Below are 21,720 nucleotides of genomic sequence, written 5' to 3'. Positions count from 1 at the left end.
CAGAGAGAAGCCCCCTTTCCAGCCCTCCCTCTTGGGGTCATGAACAAAAGCTCAGGTCAGGAAGGCCAAGTGACCGGACAACAGGCCTCCCTCCGTCCACGGCTGGTGGCCTGCGCCCCTTGTGCCCACCCCGGCTCTGCAGGCTGGTGGCCTGTGCCCTGGCGCCCGCGCCCACCCTGAGACACACCTCCAGCTCCAGGATCCGGAACTCTAGCAGCTCGTTCTGGTCTCTGGCATCCTGGACCTCGTGTCTTAACCGACCCTCTTCCGTCTCCATTTGCTTGATCTGTAAAATAAAAGGCAGATGAGATGCCTGAGGTCACAGGTCAACTCCCCAGCTGTCCTGACAGCTGCTGGCTCTCTGTGGGGACAGCTGACCCACCCCAGTGCCCAGAGCCCTCACTCCAGCTGGAGTCCATGTGGGTCCATCCTAGTGAGACAGGGTTGAGTCTCCAGCCGTTGGTTAATCAGGATGGGGGGACGCAGGGGCAGATCAGGGGGCGAGGAGCCCCGAGAGCCCGGAGCTCGGCCTGGCCATCTGAGCAGAGATGGGGAAGGGAAGGGACCCATCAAGGGAAGAGACGGTAAGATGTCCCTGTATGACAGTGCTCCTTAGAGCCCAGGCTGGCCCAGAAGCAATGGAAGGGCCATGAGCCATCGCTGCCTGACCCCCTCCAGAGCTAAGTTTACTAATTAGGAGGTTGTTTAAACAGAATCAGAAACATGCACGGCCCATGCCCTCCCAAGGGTGAGTGCCACGCATCCTGGGGCACTCGGCCTTGTGAACACAGGAGAGGGTGTTCCAGAAGGGTGTCCGCTGCGGGCGGGGGACTCGGCCCATCCCCCCGAAAGGAAAGGGTGTTCCAGAAGGGTGTCCGCTGCGGGCAGGGGACTCGGCCCATCCCCCGAACTGAGTTTGGGGAACTGAATGCCCTGCTGGGATGCTCGGGGGTGGGTGGAGAGATGGTTCCAGGGGATCAGCACCCAGCAAGGGAGCCGTGCATTCAGGGGCAGGGCCTTATCACAGTGCATGTGTCACAGCTGAGGCCGTGGGGGAGCACCCACAGGCCAAGAATGTGACCCCACGTCCATGGTAGCCAGAGAAAAGTACAGGTTTGAAGTGTGCACAGTGTTTGCACATGGACATTGTGCATGTGTGTGTTTAAATGTGCACGTGTATGTATTGCGTGCATATGAGTGTGTAAGTATGTAAGAAGTGTTTAAATGTATGCATACAAATGTGTGTGCACAGAAGCATATATGAGAAGAGTGAGTACAGGAGTACAATGAGTATGTATGTGTGCACACAAGCATGTAGATATTTTTGTGCACACACAAGCATTTACGTGTGCGCAAGTGTTATGTGTACGAGGGAGTATTTAAGTGTGCACAGTGGTTAAATGTGCTCATGGGTGTGTATGCAAGAACGTTTAAGTGTGCATGTGTGTTTGCATGCACATGAGTGAGTGTGCACGTGCATGTTTAAGGGCACACAAGATTTTAGTGTGCACGTGAACGTTATGTGTGCACACAAGCATTTCCATGCACACACGTGTTTACGTGTGCAGGTGAGCACCAGAGAAGGTGAGCACAGCTGTCCTGATTCAAGATACAAGCGGGAAGCACGTAGGTGTCACTCACTGTTCAAGACATAATACCCAAAGCACAGCCCCGTGTGGGACTGACGGCTTCAGGCGGGGCGGGCGACTGAACTGGGACCCACGGCCTTGGTCTGGGGGCTGCTGGTCTGTGGGAAGCACCGTCGAGGATGTGGCCCTGAGGCTCGTGAGGACACCCTAGTCTGGCTCTTCTCAGTAAGGGCGGCGGATGCCACGGAAAGTCCTTGGCCCAGGGCGAGGGCTGTGGCTGGGAGGGACGGGCCACAACGGCACCGTCACGTAGGCATGACGATGGCGGGGCTGCGGGAGCCAACTGTAAGCCCCGATGGCCTTTCTGCCTCTGAACATGTAGCTCTGGCTCCCACCCCGTTCCGAGCCACCTGCTACAGCACTCTGGGCCCTACCCACTGGGGACGGTCCCCAGCTGCCCAGGTGTCATCTGACGAACCATGTACAGCCCTCGGCCTGTAGTGCTGTGGGTCCCTCCCTGAACCGGCCCCAAGAACGGGCTGGATCAGAGAGGTGGTGATGTAGGCGGAGGTGCCCACGAACGGACGTCTCACGTCCAGGGACAAGGGGAAGCCAGGCAGCTCCTGGGAGGAGCTCAGGCCACTAACAGGCACTGGCCAGCTGTGCACCGTGTTTCCTGACCAGTCACATAATGTCTTCCAGCCAAAAAGCCCCAGTCTGGAGGCAGGGTGACAGGGATGACAGCATTTTGGAGCCTCCTGTTAGCCACAGCTAGGAGAGCCCATGGCCACGGCCATAGCCACTGCCAGGGAAGCTTTGGTTACGTCACACGCCCTCACAGTTGCGCGGTGGTGACAGAAACTGAAGCCCAGCTCCCGGGGACCCTCAAAGGACCTCTTCCCGGAATACAGTGTCCTGGCTCAACAAGGCTTCTGAATGGGGTGACTCCAGTGGTTTTGAAAGGACAACTCTTCCACAGAGCCTGCCTGGCCCTCGCCAACCACAGAGCCCATCCGTGGGACAGAACAGGAGCCCAGACGCAGCTCTAGACGCACGGCTCACCGTCTCCAGGAGGTGGAGGGGGCGGCCTCCCGGGAGTGAGCCACCAGCAGGCCCGGCGAGGGGGCGGCCACGGAGGCTCTGCCGAGCGACCCCCCCGCCCCCCCACCCCCAACCCAGCAGCGCTGGCCGCACACGCCCGGGAGCACAGGGGAGGCGGCCAGAGGGCCGGACGGCCACAGACATACCTTCTCCACGAGCTCTTGGTTCCTTCGATACAAAGCTTGCTTCTCTTCAATCCACTTCATGTCCTTGGACGCAGAATCAAATTGGAGAAACAGATTCGCCACAGGGTTAATCTCAAAGTCAGCATTTAAATCACAATTCAGCAGAACAGAGGATCCGACCAAAGGACTCAACACCCAGCTTCTGACATGACCACCTGGGACGGCTCATTCGCACAGCTAATGAACACCTCTGATTTCACCCTGTATCTCCTGGGAGGGGCCCGGACAGAGCAGACGGGGGCAGCACCGCTTCAGGCGGACCCCTCGCGCCCCCACGTGGACAGCGCTCCCGGCCAGGCACCAGCGGCACGTGGTACCATGTGGACGTCACGGGTCCGGGGACCCTGACTGGAGCCGGCGGGAGCCAGGTTCCCTTGACGGGGTGGGAGGGGGGCGCCTGGTCCATCTCACTCTCGGACACTCAGACGGAGGCATTTGTGCAACAGCGAGAGACCTGTGTGGCCGTCCTGTGGACCCCGCCCCAGGGTCAGGCCCTGGGGGAAGCACAGGGTCTCTGGTGCGCCCCCTGCCCCCTGCCCCCGCAGCGTTTCCAGTCAGGTGTCAGGAGGAAGGCCTATTGCCCCAGCTTCTTTCCAGCAAAGTCATCTTCGAAGCTTGAAAGATTCATCTCAGCAGATGAAAGGCAGCGTTGTCTTTTCTCCTTCTTCTCCTTCTTCTCCTTCTTCTTCTTCTTTTTCTTCTTCTTCTTCCTCCCCCTCCTCCCCCTCCTCCCCTTCCTCCTGTCCCTCCCTCTCCTCCTCCTCCTCCTCATCCTCCTTGTGTCCCAGATACCACCACTGCTCCTATCCAGCATGGCGTGGGGCCCAGGGATCTCACTCTCGAAGTCCAGGCAGGGTCCGTGAGGACTGTGCGCAGCTCGGCTCCAGAACGCCGTTCCTGCAGCCCAAGTGTGCCGTGGCCCCGGGCGGAGATGTGGTGGCCGTGGTGGGGCGCGAGCCAGTCTGGCGCTGAAGCCTGGCCGCGTGCTCAGGCAGGGGCGCTCACAGTGTGGCCCCGGTGTCACTCAGGCCCTCCTCTTGTCCGGCCGGCCGTCCACCCGGCAGTTAACACGTCGAGGACCGCCGTGGGTCTGCACGGGGCTCGGTGCTGGGCCAGGCGCCTCCCAGGCAGACCCTCCCAGCCCTACGTGGACGTCGTCCAGCCGCATCGTGGCTCCACCTGGAGCTGTGCCATCCAGCAGGTCACAGGCCCGAGGGCATCCTCCCGCGGGGTTCGAAGAGCCCCGAGGTGGTGAGGGAGTGAGTGACAACCTCCAGGGGCCTGAAATCCTGGCCCCGAGCTGGGGGAGAGACGGGGCCCACCCAGACCAAGCCCAGAGAGGCCACGCACTCTCGGCCGGGCGCGTGCCCGCCCCGTCAAGGCTGCTGTCTCCTTCCTCTGGATACAGATTCCTTCCAGTTTTCACATTTTTGATTGAGGTGTGAGTCTTTAGTGCGCAGCCAATAACTTTCACCTGCACGCGCGCACACGGGCCGCCGCCCTCCCCAGGAGTCCGTGCCCCTCAGGCTCCCTCCGACCCCCTGGAGCCCCCCAGGGACCCGGGCTCCACACACCCACCTGTCCCTGCTCAGCCAGGGTCTGCTCGAGATCCTCTATCCGCGTCTGGGCCCTCTGCACCTCTGCTTGGAGCTGCTCACGGGTCTGTAGGATGGGAGGAGACATACATCCAACTTTCTCTAAAAGCCAGGACATACCCACAGGGACGGAGACTCTCAGCGACCTTCTGGCTTCTGCCTCCGCCACCTCTGCTACCGGAGAAGAGGCCGTTCTTCCCTTTGCAAGGAGTGCTCAGCACCGAGGGAAGAACTCTGAGGCTGGTTTGAAGCAGGCGACCTCACTTAGACCACAGGGACGGCCTGCAGACTGGCTCTGAGAGCGTGCTGGTGGAAGGAAGTCTGTTCACAGGATCGAACAGCTGATGGGCTGGGCCGGGCGCGGCCCAGGGGGGCTGGTTCCAGTCTCGAGGGCGACAGTGAGGACACTGGCAGGGCTTGGCCATCTGCCCAGCAGGGACCAGACGCCCTTCCCTTCCCTTCCCTTCCCGCACAGGCGCCCTCTGCCGGTCCTGGCTTCACCTGGATTCTGCTTGCTGACTTCACTCACTTTCTCCCCCCCGGGCCCCCTGTGGAAGCCCACTCTCACTGCCCTGGTGCATGCAAGGCCCCCGAGGGTCCAAACCGCCCTCCTGGGAGTTCATGCGCACTCGTGAGGTCCAAGCTATAGGGCACTCCATTCTTCTGGTGCTCCTGCTCCCCGAGGAACAGCCTCCAGGGCAGATGAGGGCACAGGGTCAGAGGTCCCTCAGCTTGGGGAGGGCAGGGTATCCCCTGGCCGGGCCCTGGGTGCCTCTCCTCATGACATCGGTGGACCCAGGCTCTCCCTCCCCCGTCCCCTCCTCTGGCCTCTGCTCTCCATCCGCAGAGATGAAAGTGAAGCTGGCCGGGGTCCTAGCTAGTCCCCACCCGATTCCCTGGAGGCCCAGGGGCTCTCCAGGCAGCCAGGACATATACGGTCTAGGGGAGGGGACCCCGCTGACACTGCGCCCTGGTTCGAAGACGTCCATGCTCAGCCGGCCAGCCAGAGTTGCAGAAATGGCTAAGTGGTGTTGTCCCGTGTGGCTGGGGACAGAGCTGGCCCCCAGGCCCCACAGCAGCAGGGCAGAAGACCCACAGGGACGAAGCTTATCTCTCTATGCTGGGCATGCCCTCTGAGCCCCGGCAGAGCAGGCCACGCATCAGGCACGGGGGTAAAGGGGGTTTGGGGGAGGGCGGCAGGACACAGCCCCTCACCACGGCCTCCCCTGGCGGCCGGCAAGGGCACCTGCCTTTGGCAGATGGACCATGGGTACCTGGCCCAGGGTCCAGGGAAGCAGGGGCAGGAGGAGACACCACCTGCTCCCGGCTGGGCCTGCCTGGCGAGGCTCAGGGGAAAGGGGGGCACGGCATCCGAGCTCAGCGTTTACCGGACAAATAATCTTGGCTTGTTTCAAGAACCGAGCTGCGATGCCGGGCCTCCTCCGGCTCTGGGCCTCAGTTACGGGGAGGCCCCAAGAGCGCCACCAGCAGGTTGGCCAGGAAGCCGACTTTACCTTGTCCGCCAGCTGCAGTGCCCAGAGGGACAAACCTGGCTCTCCCGGGGGGCCACCGCTCACACCTGTGCCCGGGGCTGCCCTGGGGTCCCACCCGCGGCCGGCCAACGGCCGGCGCCACTTCCCAAACACGGGCTCCCGATGGCCTCGGCGAGCATCGCCGGGCCCGACAATAACCGCGGGACGTGGGAGAGGACTTGGCCCGGAAGGCGAAGCGATGCCAGTGTCCCTGCCAAGGCCGGGGGGTCAAGCGGGGAGGAGCCCCGGCGGGAGCCGGAACGTCGTGGAGTAGAAGTCAGTTAGACCTTAACTTCTCGCTCTGCGTCCAGCGTCCCTCCGACCTGCTCCTGCAGCAAGGCGTAGGCTCGCTGCAGGGCCTGGTACTCCATGGTCAGCTGCCGGAACCTCAGCTCTGTCTCCTCCTTGGCCACGCCCTGGAGAGGTGCACGGAGACACGCTGTTACCCGGGGACGCGGGGAGGTGAGCCCGGAGCCCCCAGGGACAAAGGCCCAGCGGGCTGCACTGAGGCCAGGGTGAGCCTCAGGGGCCGGGAGCCCGGCCAGGGCCTCAGCTGGGGCCCCCGTGCGGGCCAGGTGAGCGCTGGGCCCGAGAAGGCGGTTCCTCCCCACCCCACCGCACAGCTCAGGCTCCCTTCCCACGGCCATCCCCAAATGTCTTCCGGCCGCAAGGACACCCGGTGTCCCTGGGAAAAGGCGGGGGCTGCGGCTGCCTTGGCGGGGCCCCAGCGGACCCCGAAGTGTTTGCTGCTCCAAGGAGAACACCCCGGTCTGCTGTGGGAGGGTGGCTGTGTCTGAGAGTGACCGGAGCCCGGCCCCTGCTCCTTATCCCCGGGGCCACTGGCAGCAGCTGGGCTACCATAGCTTAGGTCTCTACGTGGGTCGGTGGCCATGGGGCCACCTGCCCGGATCTGCCAGGGGAGGCCTGGCTCCTGGCCTGAGTGCCCCTGGACAGGTCCGTGGACCACCTGCCACTACGTGTCCTTCAGCCACAGGGGCCGGGCGGGTCAGACCAAACCCAGCACGGGCTTCCTGCCACGTGAGGGGGCTCAGATGTCCGCCTGCATATGAGGGCGGTTCCTTCCGGAAGGAGGATTGGGCAGGACAGGCTGGCTGGGCTTTTATCAAAGACAGGGCTGCTCCTCATTGTTTTGTTGCCTTGATGTACGTCTCGGCGTGGCCCGGACCCCAGGGCAGCCTGCGAGAGGGCAGGGGTGCAGGCAGCCAGGGAGAGGCACGTGGCCCTCCTTGCCAGGTCCCTGGACCCCCGGAGCCCCGCCCCGGCCCGTGCAGAGGCCCCATGGGACGCTACCTCATCCAGGTCATCGTCGGGGGTGCACGGGGTCTGGTCCGTCCTGTCCGTTTGGTAAGAGACAGAGGAGCCATCAGATTCCAGGGAAGCCTCTTCGTCGTATCCAAAGAACGTCTCCACCACAACCGGCTTCTGACCAAGAGGGACCGGGTTAATCCACACACGGACCCATGTGCCCTCCCCACCCCGTGTCCACTCTATCCAAGTCCCTCCTGTCAGTGTCCCCGGCGCTCTCCCAGATACAGGCCCAGACGGTCCCAGGAGCTCCCCGCGCCCTCCTTCTGCTGAGTCCCCAATGGGGCCCTTCACGGTCAGGCTCATGAGGGTCACCGGTCACTAAGGCTGGAGGGCGCCGTGGCCGATGCTCCCTGCCTTCGCCATCCCGTCCTCGGCTGCTGAACCTGTCCTGCACGTTGAGGGCTCCTGGCCTTTATCCCAGTTGCCCGGATTCTCCCCACTCCTGCCTCACGGAAGCCCGGGGAGCAGGGGGGCCTGGCGGAGAGCAACAGGTCCACTCTTACCACTGCACTCCCGGGCTCCCAGGCCTCCAGAAAAATCTCTAAATACTCTGCCATAATCCCAAAGATAGAGACCCCCAAACCCTCTCCCTCCTCCCTTGGGCCTTTCTGGGGGCCAGAGAAGCCAGCATTTGTGCCTAAGGAATATCTCACAGCCTGTGTGAGGAACGACCACTGAGCATTCAAAAGCCAAACGAGAAAACACTCATTTTGTAGAAAGCAGCGCACAAGTTACTTCCTTGAGGCTATCTCCTGAATCTCCTTTTTTAAAATTAATTAGTTAATTAATTTGTTTTTGAGACAGAGTGAGCACAAGTGAGGGAGGGGCAGAGAGACAGAGCGAGACACAGACTCAGAAGCAGGTTCCAGGCTCTGAGCTGTCAGCACAGAGCCCAACATAGGGCTCGAACCCACAAGCTGTGAGATCATGACCTGAGCCAAAGTCGGACGCTTGACCCACTGAGCCCCCCAGGTGCCCCCTCTCCTGAATCTCCTCTAATAAAAAGCACACATTTATTGAAAAAGGTTGTGCTTCCAATTCCCTACGGGCGCACGCATGCCTGGGAGGGACCTGTGTGGGGCCAGCAGACAGGTGCTGCAGCCTGCAGTGCTGGCCGGGGACCATGTGGTGACGAGGCAGGCCTGTGGACTCCAGCGCAAGAGGGAATTCTAACTCCGAGCTGGCAGAGGAAGGTCAGGGTCCAAGGCTAGCCCCTCCTCCTTGCCGTCAGAAAGCATATCTTCTCTGGGAAAGTTAAAAGCAACAAGGTAGGATTTCTAAATTTAAAATTATAATCATTGTATTGATTTGGGTTCATTTTGGTTATTGTACAGTAATGATTTTTAAAAACAATTGGGGCACCTGGGTGGCTCAGTCGGTTAAGTGTGTGTGTGACTCTTAATTTCGGCTCAGGTCAAGATCTCATGATTTGTCAGTTCAAGCCCAGCATCAGGCCCTGCACTGACAATGTAGAGCCTGCGTGGAATTCTCTCTCCCTCTCTCTCTGCCCCTCCTCTGCTTGTGCTCTCTCTCTCTCAAAATAAACTTAAAAAAATAATAGAATTATTAGGGCACCTGCGTGACGCAACCTGATGAGCGTCTGACTCTTGGTTTCTGCTCAGGTCCTGATCCCAGGGTCGTGGGATCGAGCCCCGCATTGGGTTCCACTGCTTAAGATCCTCTCTTCCTCCGCCCCTCCCCTGCTCGTGCACTCTTTCTCTCAAAACAAATAAATAAACATTAATAAAAAGGAAATAATAAAATTATCTTCTTTTCACCTCCAGAGAGAAACTCACTCCTGTTAAGTGGCTTTTAAAAACACGCATTTTGTGTGTGCACATGTCAGTGCTGTCTCCTTTACCTTGGGGAGTTTCGCCATTTTCTTTCTTTGCTTTCGAAATCTTAAAAGCTTATCTCGCTCCTGCAAAAACCAGTGGAAGAGATTTTGTGAGTGGTTGAGCAGCTCAGTTAATGTTCCCGCGAGGTTATCCCAACGGACTTGCAGAGCGCTTTCTGGATGGGCACGCTGTATGCTCATGAACACACGGCCCTGCTCAGGGAGGACCATCACGCTGCAGGTGCTGATGCCCTGTGGCTTCCACTTGGGCTGAAGTGAGTGACGGCCCACGTTGGGGGGGGCCCTCGCCCCACCCTGCTCAGGGTGCAAAGCCTCCTTCAGAGTGTGCGGGCGGGAGGGGGGGTAGGGGTAGGGGGCGGGCTCTGAGCAGCACGCACACCGGAACCGGAACCGGCAGGGACGGTGGCCCAGCCCTGCTCCGCACTGTCTGAGCAGGTGTCTGGAAAACGGCAGCCCTGCACAGGTGGAGACGGATCCTGCAGAGACAAAAATCCCGTTTCTCCCCAGGGAGCTACACTGTGTTTCCGTGGCCCTGACCACGCGCCAGCCACACTTAGACTGCTGGACCACGCCGGCGGGGGGAGAAACCCGTGGGGGTGCGGTGCCCCAGGGACGGCAAAGCTGGGTGCCGGCTCCTGCAGGCATCACCAAAGGCCATGTGGGGCACCTATCTGACCCTAATGGATGGGCTTCTCGGCCACTGCTGCAAAGCCTTTGGGCAGGTAGCAAGTGCTGTGTGGGCACAGCCACCTTTGTCTGGACTGGAAGGAGCCACCAGCACCAGGGGTCCCAGGGACAAGTGCCCTGGAAAATGGGCGTGGATGTAGGAGAGAGAATTACTTACCAGCACACTCTTCACGTAGCCGGCAGTTTCGAGGGTCTAGGGGGAGAACAGCATGTTAGAGAACTGGGGGCCCAGACCTGCTCCTGCGGGAGACCCCGAGCCTGCTGGCTGCCCCAATTTCCACTGCCTGGAGAGGGAGCATGTGACTTGGCCCTCGCGGTCCTTTCTCCCTCCCAAGCTGACCTCCCAAGGGCACCGTGAACCTGCAGAAGTGCCCAGGGGCCCTCAGCTCAGGGCTGAGGTCCTGTCACCTTCCTTTCAGAAACTGAAGTAATGTACAATTGTAATCGACCAAGATTTCTTCCTTTTCCTATATTCCCCCGTAGATTCTCATTATCGTGGGCATCGACGGTCACTGTGTGCTTGAATAAAGAGGTCAGCTCTCAGGCACGGCCAGAGGAGGCTGTGTTGGGGGGACGCCATCCTGCAGCCCGCAGTGGGCAACTTCCTGCTACTCTGGAAGCAACTTACGTTGCTTGGGGCAACTGGCCTTGGGGCGCCCGGATGGCTCAGTCCATGGAGCATGGGACTCTTGATCTCAAGGTCTTGAGTTCAAACCCCACGATTGGCATAGAGCTTACTAAAAAAACCAGGAACAAAAAAAAAAAAAAAAAAAAAAAAAAACAAGCCAGGCCAGGCCAGCACTTCTGGGCCACAAGCCACACCAGCAAGAGACAATGCTGTCCCTTCGGATGCCCCTGGAGGTCACAGAATGACCAAGGCCACTTGCTCTGAACAGATCTGAATGGACCCCAACAAGAAGCAGAAGGCCCCCAAGCAGGGTAATTGGAAGGGTCTGATGCAGGACTATTTGCAAAACTGTACTGGGGCTGTAGGGGCCACAGGGATAGGGCAGTGTAGCGGGCTGGATGGGCCCCCCTCCCCGGGAATGCCCAGAACCTGGCTCTGGACCTTATCTGGAATAGCGCCTTTGCAGGTGCTTTTGAGTCAGGGCTCTGGAGGTGAGACCATCCCGGATTAGGGTGGGCAGGTGTCCTCAGGAGAGAAGAGAACGGGAGGGACACAGAGAGCAGGCCCGCGGAGACAGGCGGAGCTCAGAGAGAGGAGACGTGGTGATGAACGGACCCCGCCCTGGCGCTCCCTGAAGCAGCGGGGCCCTGCCCGCACCTTGACTGGATTCTGGCCTTCAGACGGAGAAGCGTGCTAGCCCCCAGGTGTGCTGCTCTGTCCCGGGGTCCCAGGAGCTAACACTGCGGCACTGCTGCCTTTGAAACCTCGGGTCTAAAGCGAGGAGGGGACCACGCAGTTTTAGCGCTGGGGCCTGACAGCGGGGCCCCTAGGGAGGGCCGGGAGGACTCCCCTGCTGGGTTCCCCAATGCAAGGATCCTGTGGGAGGGGAGGGGCCGAGGGAGGGAGGAGAGGGGCCGAGGGAGGGAGGAGGGGGAGGGGCCCAGGGAAAGAGGCGGGGCCTATGAGGACAGGGGCTGAGGGAGGAAGGAGGGGAGGGACCGAAAGGAGGAGGGGAAGGGTCGAGGAAAAGAGAAGGAGAGGGGTTGAGGGAGGAAGGAAGGAAAGGGCGGAGGGAGAGAGGAGGGGCCTATGGAGGAAAGAGGGGAGGGACCGAAGGGAGGAGGAGGGCAGGGGCCGACTGAGGGAGGAGGAGAGGGGGCCCAGGGAAGGAGCAGAGGAGGTGCCCAGGGAAAGAGGAGGGGCCGAGGGAGGGAGGGGAGGCGGGGCCTAGGGAGCCGGGAGCGGAGGGACCGGAGGGGGGAGGGGAGGGGCCGAGGGAGGAGGAGGGGGGGTGCCCAGGGAAAGAGGGGGGGAGGGGCCCAGGGAAAGAGAAGGGGGCTAAGAGGACGGGAGGGGAGGGGCTGAGGGAGGAAGGAGGGGAGGGACCAAAGGGAGGAGGAGGGGAGGGGCCGAGGGAAGAAGGAAGGGAAGAGCCCAGGGAGAAAGGACGGGCCTAGGGAGATGGGAGGGAAGGGGCCGAGGAAGGGAGAAGAACCGAGGGAAGGAGGAGGGGAGGGACCGAGGGGAGGGGGAGGGGAGGAGCCCAGGGAGAGAGGAGGGGCCTAGGGAACGGAGGGATGTGATTGAGGGAGTAGAGGGGTGGGGCAGAGACAAAAAGAAAGAGTGAAAGGGAGGGGCCAAGGGAGACGGGAGGGGTGGAGGGGAGGGGCTGATAAGCTGTAGGGGCGGGGCAGAGGGAGGGGAGGGGAGGACAGGGTCGAGCGGAGGGGCTGGAGGAGGGAGAGGTGGGGCCGAAGAAGATGAGAAGGGTGGGGCCCAGGGACGAGGGAGTGGAAAGGGCTCAGAGGTTGTGGGGGGGGGAAAGGGGCGGAGAGGGAAAGGACGAGAAGGGAGGGGATAAGGGGAGGGGCGGAGGGATAAGGGGAGGGGCGGAGGGATAAGGGGAGGGGCGGAGGGATAAGGGGAGGGGCGGAGGGATAAGGAAGGGACAGGACCCGAGGGAGATATGAGGGGGCGGGGCCGAGGGCGATGGGGAGGGCGGAGGCTGGAGGGCACAGGGGTGGCGCGGCGGGACGCGAGTGCCCCGCGGAGGGGACGCTGGGCACCTTAGAAAGCTCGTCTATGAGGTTCTGCTGCTCCACAATTTGAAGTTTCAAGAAGTCAACTTCTCTTTCGTCCTGACTTTGATCCAGGTCGTTTAAGGAGCTGGGTCTCCTTATGATCCCGGCTCTTTGTCTCTGCAAAGCCAAGCAGACCGCGGCGGTGGATGAGGGGTCGACCGGGCGACGGGGGAACGGGGTCTTCTTTGCCAGCGGGCACGCGCAGCCCGTCTGCTGGGGGACAGGGGCCCCTCTGCTCGGGCCTCGGGGCAGCGGGCTGCAGGGCCCTGGGGACACGCGCGGGGCGAGTCTGCACCCCAGGATGCGACGGCGTGGGCGGCCTGCCATCCCTCACCCGCCGCCTCTTCCCAGCTCAGCGCGGGAAGAAGGCATTTCTGCAGCCGGGTGCTGAGGACACCCCGCTCCCGAACGTCGTACTGAGTTACTCTTTGGCTAAACTCTCGCCCGCGACCTCTGGGGCCTTTGGGACGGAAGGGACGCAGGAGACACCGGCTAACCATCCCACCCTCCGTGGATGTGCAGGAGTGAGCCTCCCCCAACGTGGGGTCTGCGGGGTGCTGCTCGGCCGACTCCTTCCCCTCCACGCAGGCGTTCTGGGACTCTCCCCATCTGTGCCCGAGAGTTTTCAGAGTGAGAACAGGCGCAGTCCAAGGTCCTCGTGTTATACCCGGCAGCAGGCCTGGGGCTCGGGCGGGACTTGCTCAGTGACTCCCCTGCCCGGTTCCCCCAGGCGGGCGCCCAGGACCGCTCCCCACCAGTGCTCGGACCTCCTCTCGCAGCCAGCAGGCCTGGGCCGGGTCCTGGCCCCACAGCGTATGTGAGGCCCGAGGCCCGCGGGGATCTTGGTATCCAGCCTTGCTTGCTGTGAGCAGTGGGGGAGCTTGTCGCTAGCTGCTGGTGAGCTCTCGAGCAATCCCGCTGGCCTGACGGACCAGCCAGGGCCCCTTACCATTTCTATGTTCTCCTGCGTGACAAATTTTAGCTTGTTTTCCATCCGACGCAAAGTGTGGGACAGATCTTCATTCTTCCGAGTGAGACGCTTGTTTTTATCCAACAACGGTTTGTATTGACTCTCAGCTTCTCTTAAGCGCTTTAACTGAAAGACACGACACGATTTTAAGTGTGACATGGGACCAACAGTCCCTGAACAGAGTCGGCAAACCGACCAGAATACGCTTTGGCCACAGTGGAGGGAAACAGTCCGGGGCCAAGGCTCTATTTTGCCAATTAGAGCTGCAGTAAACTCGCCCGCCCGTGACCCCTCAGGGCTCTCCCAGAAGCTCACCCTCAGACACAATCACCTGGAAATTTCAGGGCCTGTTAGGACTAATCGTGATGGCTCCACCTAGGGGTGAGGACCTCACTCATCCCAGATGACACACAGGACTGAGGGTACTTTTGCTCAGTAATGAGAAACCGGGATCAACCAACCAGTGCCTGAGGCCCGCATCTGCCCCGCCCCCCGGCCCCCTTCCCCCCCCCCCCGCCCCCCCGGTTTTGTTCATAAAGCTTTATTGGAACAGCCAAGAGGCCTTACGCAAGCGCTGCCCTTGGAACTATCGCTCCTCCTCTCCAAAAGGAATTTTGGAAGTGGGCGCCCCCTGCCCCTCCCCCACACCGCAGCCATAGACCCGCAGGGCCCAGACCCCCACTCACCAGCTCATTCCTTTCTTCCGACAGCAAGGCATTTCGGTCCTCCAGCTTCCGAATGATCGCGCTCAGCTCTGCAATTTTAAGTTGGAAGCGCCGAGCGTCCTTTTCATCCAACTGCTGTTCCTAAAACAAAAATCACTGCAAATAACTGTCCACAGACACAGACGTGAAAACCTCCGCAATCCCAACACACCATGGAAAACAAAGCGGTTCCGCGTCACGAGCGCCCGTGACTCCAAATGGCGGGTGGGCGGGTGCGGACCGACCCCCGGGGCAGGTGACTGCTGGCTCCACCGCCGGGGGCACCGCAAGCCTCGCAATGGGGACAGAAGGAAAGAGCAGAAATGTCCAGGGGCGTGCAGAGGTGTAAGGCAGGCAAGGGCGTGCAAATGCAGGCACCACAGGCGTGGCTGCTCCCGGCCGCGCTGGGGGCTGCTGGCCACGGCTCAGGGGGGGTCCGCCCTGCGCCTGTTTCCCCCCCCCCCTCCCCCGCAATGTGACCTGAGCACAGGAAAAGAAGTTCAACTGAAGGCTTGCAAAGGGCGGTTTCCCAAGAAGTGTGCTCCCTCACACGGAGGTTCTAAAAGGTCACTTTTGAAACGTCTGGAACCTCATTCAAAAATCAGTGAAAACGTTTTGATCCAGTTTCAAAATCTCTCTGGAGTTGACTGCAATCTATCGAGTGCCAGAGCAGGATTTAATTCAGTTAAGCCATTTATAATAAGATTATAAAAAATCATTTTCTATTCTTGAAATGTCGCTGTCCTCGGGCTGGCTCAGCTCAAATATTTTGTCCTCAGAGCAAACAAATGTATGTCCAGGAAGGACTGAGGAAGGGTTCCTCATTCAGCAGGTGCAGGAGAGGCTAGGGAGCAGGCCCAGCAGGACCCGCATTGAGGGTCCATGGAATTTAGATTCCCCACCCCCCCATCCCAGATTTCCCAGAACCACTCCAGAGGGCTCTGAATGAGGAGCAGTGATGACGAATGAATGATGTCACGGCCCTGCGGCTGCTGGCTGCCCCCACGCTGTCACAGCAGGCCGAAGAGGAGCAGAAAGGTGGCATGGTCACACAAAAAGCGGGTGAGGGGTGACTGGTGGGGATGTGGGCGAGTAAGGAGCCAGGAGCCCGTGCACTCGGAGATGGCCTCATCCCGCTAGCCCGGGGCCGGAACCAGCACCAGCAAGCAAGGGCCCTGAGCCACCGGGGGATCCCGGCAACTGCAGGTGGGCTCCAGCTGGAAGCCTGAAGCCTTGGGGGTCCACGGGAGGGTGATCAAGTGACGGCCAGTGCTGTGTCACGTTAGCAAGGAAGGAAGTCTGTTTGCCCTCCCAGCCAAGCCAGAGAAGCCGAAGGGTCCGGGGTCTGGCTGGTGGGCTGCAGATATGGTCAGTCCCCGGGGCAGGAGGTTCTGGTTCTGGACTCTGGACCTAGGCTCTCAACTCCCTGGGGAGCTGCCAGAGCAGGGCCACATAGCTACGTGCAGCGGTGTCTGTCTGTGACTCTGGATCACCAGGCAAAGCGTGGGGAGGTGCTTACAGGGCTTCCCGAGTGGTCTGAGGCGTCTCCTGCACCGCCTGCGTAAGGAAGTTCCCGCCTGGGGCTGCCCAGGTGCCGATCAGCCTCTTTGACCTGGGACAGCTGCTCATCTAAAGCCTCTTTTTGGAGCTGCAGTCTCTGAGCATGCCCGGCTTGAACCCCTAACTCTCTCTCCAGCACGAAGACTGCTCTGTCTTTAAATTTTATCTCCTCCATCTACAAGGAGAACAGAACACAATCACACAGGCAGGCAGAGTACAGATCTGCAGTTACCATAGAAACAGATGGAGCAGAGCTACGAACAAGCATCGGGAGGGTCCCCACGGCAGCAGCCCCGCCAGCGTCTCCCGGCTCTGAGACCGGAAGGAAGCAAAGCGGGTAGCCCTGGACCGAGAGCCCCACCGCTCAGGCCGCAGCGGGACTCCCCCGTCCCGGGCGGGGCTCTGCTCTGCTGGGTCAGTCCGAGCTCGTGCAACTGACACACACTCCTTCCCAGACTCCGTGCAGCCCTCCCAGCCTCCCTGTGCAGCCCTCCCAGCCTCCCTGTGCTCTGGCAGGACCACCCTCCTGGGTGCTGGCCTGCGGGGGCTCCTAGGCGGCACCGGGGGCTGGCATTGTCTGGCAGGTCCACGAGGCCCCCTCCAGCTCCGTGTTGGGCATGGCAGGGGGATTCCCCGGGTTCCCTGAACCCCATCAGTAGGGGTTGTGAGCAGCAAGGTCCGTCTGCACACAGGCAGGCTGTGGACACGAGAAGCAGAGCTCCTCGCTGCCTCTTTCCTCCCCTCTCTGAGGGGCACTCGGCCCAGAAGGGGCTGGAGCCCACACGCTTATCCTGCCTCCAGCCTCTCCTTGCTCCGAGGCGTGGACGGAAGCCCAGCTGCTGCCCCACTGTCTGCGGGCAAAGCTGCATTTGTAATTAATCTTGCTTTGAACCAAAGCTTGGAGGAGAGGGGTCTCTGGACAAGTAGGTTCCAGCCTGGAGAACAGGAGCCTCTGATCTGGCCAGGCCTCCACGTGCCCTCGGGCTCCTGGCTGTGAGGGGCCCGCAGCCCTCCCCACTGTCGCTAGAGCGCTCAGCCCCCCACAGCAGCCACCTGTCCCCGAGGCCCTCGTCCGGGCTGCCAAAGGGCGGGAGGCGGGACAGACCCCACTGCTACCCATTCTTCAGACCCAGTTTAAAACATATTTTCAAAACAGAATAGGATAGGACCCCTCGATGCTTCACTTGCTGTTTTAGGCTAAATAAGCTAATAAATCAGCCGTCTGCTGAAGTCAGCTTAGAAACAAAGCGATGAGATGTCTAATTAGCCCAGATCACAGCATTCACAGGCAAGCGATGAACTGAACAGAATAAAAGAAATCCTTAATTGCCAACTTCCCATTTACTCAGGCACACAGAAATGCGGAAAGAGGCAACACACTCAATTAGTGAAAACAAAGGGGCCAGGAAAATAAAATCATATTAATAAGCAGCTGTATTCTGGGTCTGACGTTTACACTCACACACGGATACTTTAGAAACCGTTTTTCTTTCATAGAAAACAAGAAGATAAGAGTCTCTACACAAAGATCCCACTTAAATGAGGTGTTTAAGCCGACGGTTTGGACCAAAACGCAGACCTCCCTGAGAAGTCACCCGTGCAGGTCACGTGCTGCAGCCAAGGGAGGGGGTCCCCCCACAAAGGGAATTCGAGGAAACGTGCGCTCGCAGAGGGGCACGATTTCACTTTTGAAAGGGGGGGAAGTCACTTTACGGCCAGTGAAACGTGGAACGTGGGGTTCTGCACGTTCTGTGCTCAGTCTCCGTTGGCAGGAGATGCCGAGGCCACGCTTCCACCCAGAAAGCCCACTGGTGGAGGGGAGCCTGGGCGCTCGGTGCAGATGCCAGGTGAGACACAGAAAGAGCTTTGCCGGGTCATGTGGGGCCCGCCCCTCACTTCTAGGAGCGGTTTCCGACTTGGGGCACATACTCAAATACAACACCCAGCCAGGCCAGGGAAGCGGGGGTGGGCGGTGCAGGAGGTGGGGGGCTGCACCCCTCCTCCCCCTGAGGCACCCCCTTGCCCTCACCCCCCTCCCACAGCCCCAGGAGCTCCCACACCTCCAACCCTCCACACCCCCACGCTGCCATCTCCCCACACCCCTCCCCTTCCCCTTACCCCCAGGAGCTCCCCATGCCCAACCCTGCACTCCCTCTCTCCAAGTTACAGAAGGTGGATGGAAACCAGGGGAAGCCCTTGGGAGGGTGGGTCCCCGGGGAAGGGGTGTGCGGGAGGATGCTGAGGCCAGAAGGGCCCTTGTGGAGGGTGGGGGGAGACCTGCACCGCCTGACGCCCCCCTCCCCCCCCTGCAGGACAGAGCAGGCTCGGCTGGGATGCACAGAACCAGAACCGCCAGGTGGAGCCTGGGAGCCCGCATTTAAAAGCACGCCAGCTGACTGCGGGGCAGGCACGGTAGAGCCTCCGTCCCGCGGTGCCAAGCGCCAGCCCCAGCACCCTCGTGGCCGCTCCCACCTGGGAACCACAGCGAGGGACCCTGAGGGGTGGCCTTCCGTCAGGACCCTCCCTGGCCTTGCACCTGCTCCAGGGAGGAACCCTCCCCACAGAGCAAAGAAGCCAGAGAACGAACGTTCTTTGGCAGCGTCTGGCCCTGGCGGCTGGAATTCTCCGTCACCCACCTTGCCTAGGACCCAGCCGGGGGGCTGTGACGCAGTGTCGCCTCTGTGTTTGCAAACATCCCCTCTGAAAGCTCACTCCTGCCCAGACCCTGCCAGGCTCCGCCAGAGTCGGCCTCTCGCACACTGCCGCCAGTCTGTGTCTCCGTGGGAACCAAGGCGAGCGGGCCCCTTCCCCCAGCGAGCAGCCCTCCAGGAGGACGTGGTCTCCTTTCACAGCGATCTTTTCTGGGGCTTGATCACTGCTCCAGACCCTGGGTGGGGAGGGGACGACGCCTCGCAGACTTCTGTGAGAAAGCCAGAATCGGATTTTGCCTCTCCTTGTCTGGCTTTATGGAACTTCTAGTAACTGACTGAGCGTGTGAATGACTGACGTGTGCCGTGCCAGACAGACATCCCTCCCGGGTTCAGTAGTCACGCGCGGCAGGAGAGTCCACGAGGCTGCCCCGGGGGCCCAGCGCCTCACCCCCTCCCCGCCCAGCACAGCCCTGAACAAACTGACTCTGCCTTGGGGGGAAATGCGACCAGGATCCCGCCCCCCCGACCTGGCTGCTGCAGGGGCACTGTGGGACAGGAGTTGGCTCTAGCACCTTCTGAAGCTCCAGGCTCCTCTTCTGTGAGATCAAGGGGCCCCTGCAGGCCTGGGCCTCACCAGGAAGGTTCTCAACCCACAGTTACCTCCTGAAATCCACCCCCAGCCCCCGCCCTGGGCAATCTGATATGTGTCCCTTGAGCCACACCTCTGGTCCCTCGGGTGACGGGAGCAAGGTGAGGGCGTGGCTGAGTCCCGACCTCATGGTGTCTCCTACCCCTGGAACTCCGTGTCCCAGCCCTGCCCTGGCTCTGTCTGCGGTGTGCTTGTGGTCACCCTGCCCGTGTCCTGGCTTCCCTCCAGGTGGCTTCTCTTTGACGCCTCTGTGACCCCCACAGGGCGCCACACCTCCAGCCGGGACTTAGGGTCTTCGGGTCAAGACAGGGACTTAACTGTCACAGACTCTGCTCTGCTCCAAGCCAAGCTGTAGCCCTGCTGCTGGGGCCCCACCACACCAGGGTGGCCCCAGGCCAGATGGCCACGGACAGCCACGGCCTCCCTTCAGCACCCAGAGCCACGTTCCAGAGGACACGAGGGCTGGAAGTGGGGCAAGGGGGCAGTGGCCAGGCCCGGGTGCCAGCGAGTGTGAGTAGGTAGCTGCAGGGGACCCCCTGGCTTTGGGGGTCGTCCTGGTCTTTACAAAGTGGCCACCACCACTTGCTGAAATCCACTCCCTCCCAGCTCCCTCCCTCCCCAGCCGGCCTGCCAGTGAGACCTGCCCCAGGGCGTGGGGGTGGGGGGAACTCAGGCCCCAGGTTTGCCACCAGCAGAGTCCTCAGCAGAGCCCCCCTTGTTCAGGGCGTCTGCCACGCGTGGAACATCGTCACCATAGAACTCCGCGCGCGCTCCCGAGCGTCCTGGGCAGGGTGCCCGCAGCCGCAGCGCCCCGTCCCAGGACCGGCCCCGCTCAGCCACCAGCATGTCTGTCCACAGACCTGTGCAAGGCTCCCGGCTGCTCTCACACACCCTGGTCCCAGCGCCAGCCCTGGGGCCGCACACCAGCCGGAGGTTTCTCCCGCGGCCGGCGCTGCCTTGGGCACCGGCTGCCCCCTGGCCTTCTGGGGCCTCCACACCTGCATCCCAGGCCCTGAGAAGCCGTGCCACACCCCGCAATGGGCCGGGGCCGTAGCCAGAGCCACAGCAAACTCCACCTGACGCTGTTAAGGAAGTAGGATTGTCAAGGATCGTCAGCATCGGGGCCTTTCCACGGGGGCAGCCCTGAAAGATCCGGCCACCGTTGCCCTGGGCCGACACCGCGAGCCTCTACGCACCCAGAGCTACGCTGTCCTGGGACTGGGGTCATGTCCTCCCTCCTTGCCAGGGCCCGGGAGGCTGCCGTCCTCCCCCTGGACCAAGGGGCCTGGCCGTGCACTGTGCCTCCGGGCTGGGCCCCACCTCTAGACAGCCCCCAGCTGGCCCGTCCCTCAAGCCAGGACCTTTCCCAGACCCACCCTGGTCTGCTGGGCACAGGCGCCTTGGGCCTCCTCCCTCCACCTGTGTTCCACCCTCCTCCCAGCCCCACTGTGGGCGCCTTGTCCAAAAACGTCCCCAGGTCACCCGTTGCCAGCCAAGGCTGCCCCCAACCCCCCAGGCTGGACACCACACTCGGCCGCACCCTTGCACCAGCCACACCAGCTCACGTTCATGTTGTACTTTGGACATATCTGCACACCTGGGCCTGGGGTGGGGGGGGTCTTTGGGCCGTTTGATGACTGAGCGCAGACATTCGCCCGAGAGACAGTGGGCGCTCCAAATGCTGCTGTCTACAGACACATGCACGGTTCCTGTCCCCAGGGCTGCAAGGGAGCTTTGCCAGGCAGGGACACAGATCTCTTCAGATCAAATCCTCGTGTGAGTTGGTGGCAACATTTTATTTGTTTCCTCATGAATAAATAGGTAGGATTTTTGCCGTGTGTTCACTGTACCCTTTAACAGTTTGGGCATAAGCAGGGATTGGGCATAAGCCCAACAAAAATCCCCGCGGGTTTTTTGTTTATTTGTTTTTAATCTAGGGAAACTGATTTTGAGGTTTTTGTGGGAGTTTGAAAAACTCCCAAGAAGAGTCAAGTCTGTCTGGAAGAAGAATGAGGAGAGGAGACCCGCCTTCCAGACGTCACCATTGTTACCAAGCTGGGTCAGCTCTTGCACGAGGGGCTCCAGGGGTCAGAGGGGAGCCATCAGATGGCCCCTGCCCCGGGGGACACGCGCTGCCTGACAGAGGTGACCCTTACAACACACATGCACACACTCACATGCACACAGACGCACACATGCACACACGTACACACGTACATACACACGCATGTGCACCCACGCACACACATGAGCTTGGGGCAAGGACTTTTGCACAAAAGGCAAACCATAAGGTTTCAAAAAGATAAAGCTTCGTGGCTTCAGAATAAAAGCATTTCTCAAACAAGACCCAACAAGCACGGGCCCCACAGGAAAGGACGGACAAATTAGAAAACCTGAAAGCTTTAGATCAGGAGACGCTACCCCTCAGCGCATGGCCCGCGGGGAGAGGTGCTTGCTGTCTTAGAGTTTTCAGACCGGCTTGTCCAAGCCTGCAGGAGAGCGGCCGGATGCTGACAGGCGCGGCTGTGACCTTTAAGTTAATTCGGGGAGAACTGGATCTTAGCAATACTGAGTTTCCTGAGCCTGGGCAGGAAGGTCTGT

General features: G+C 60.9%; 1 protein-coding gene across 1 annotated transcript in view; it reads right to left on the bottom strand.

Moving 5' to 3' along the window:
- The window catches only part of JAKMIP3 (Janus kinase and microtubule interacting protein 3), a 115,868-nt gene that overhangs the window by 34,404 nt on the left and 59,744 nt on the right, over positions 1–21,720 (bottom strand). Inside the window, 11 exon segments of the mRNA XM_042907528.1 lie at positions 188–286; positions 2,837–2,899; positions 4,454–4,537; positions 6,290–6,418; positions 7,314–7,442; positions 9,193–9,252; positions 10,034–10,069; positions 12,571–12,702; positions 13,535–13,681; positions 14,242–14,361; positions 15,779–15,994. Coding sequence (XP_042763462.1) covers positions 188–286; positions 2,837–2,899; positions 4,454–4,537; positions 6,290–6,418; positions 7,314–7,442; positions 9,193–9,252; positions 10,034–10,069; positions 12,571–12,702; positions 13,535–13,681; positions 14,242–14,361; positions 15,779–15,994 — 1,215 coding nt within the window.

Source organism: Panthera leo, chromosome D2 (assembly GCF_018350215.1).
Source record: "Panthera leo isolate Ple1 chromosome D2, P.leo_Ple1_pat1.1, whole genome shotgun sequence".
NCBI lineage: Eukaryota > Metazoa > Chordata > Mammalia > Carnivora > Felidae > Panthera > Panthera leo.
Note: the sequence above shows the minus strand (reverse complement) of the source record. Positions and strands in the feature narration are given on the sequence as shown.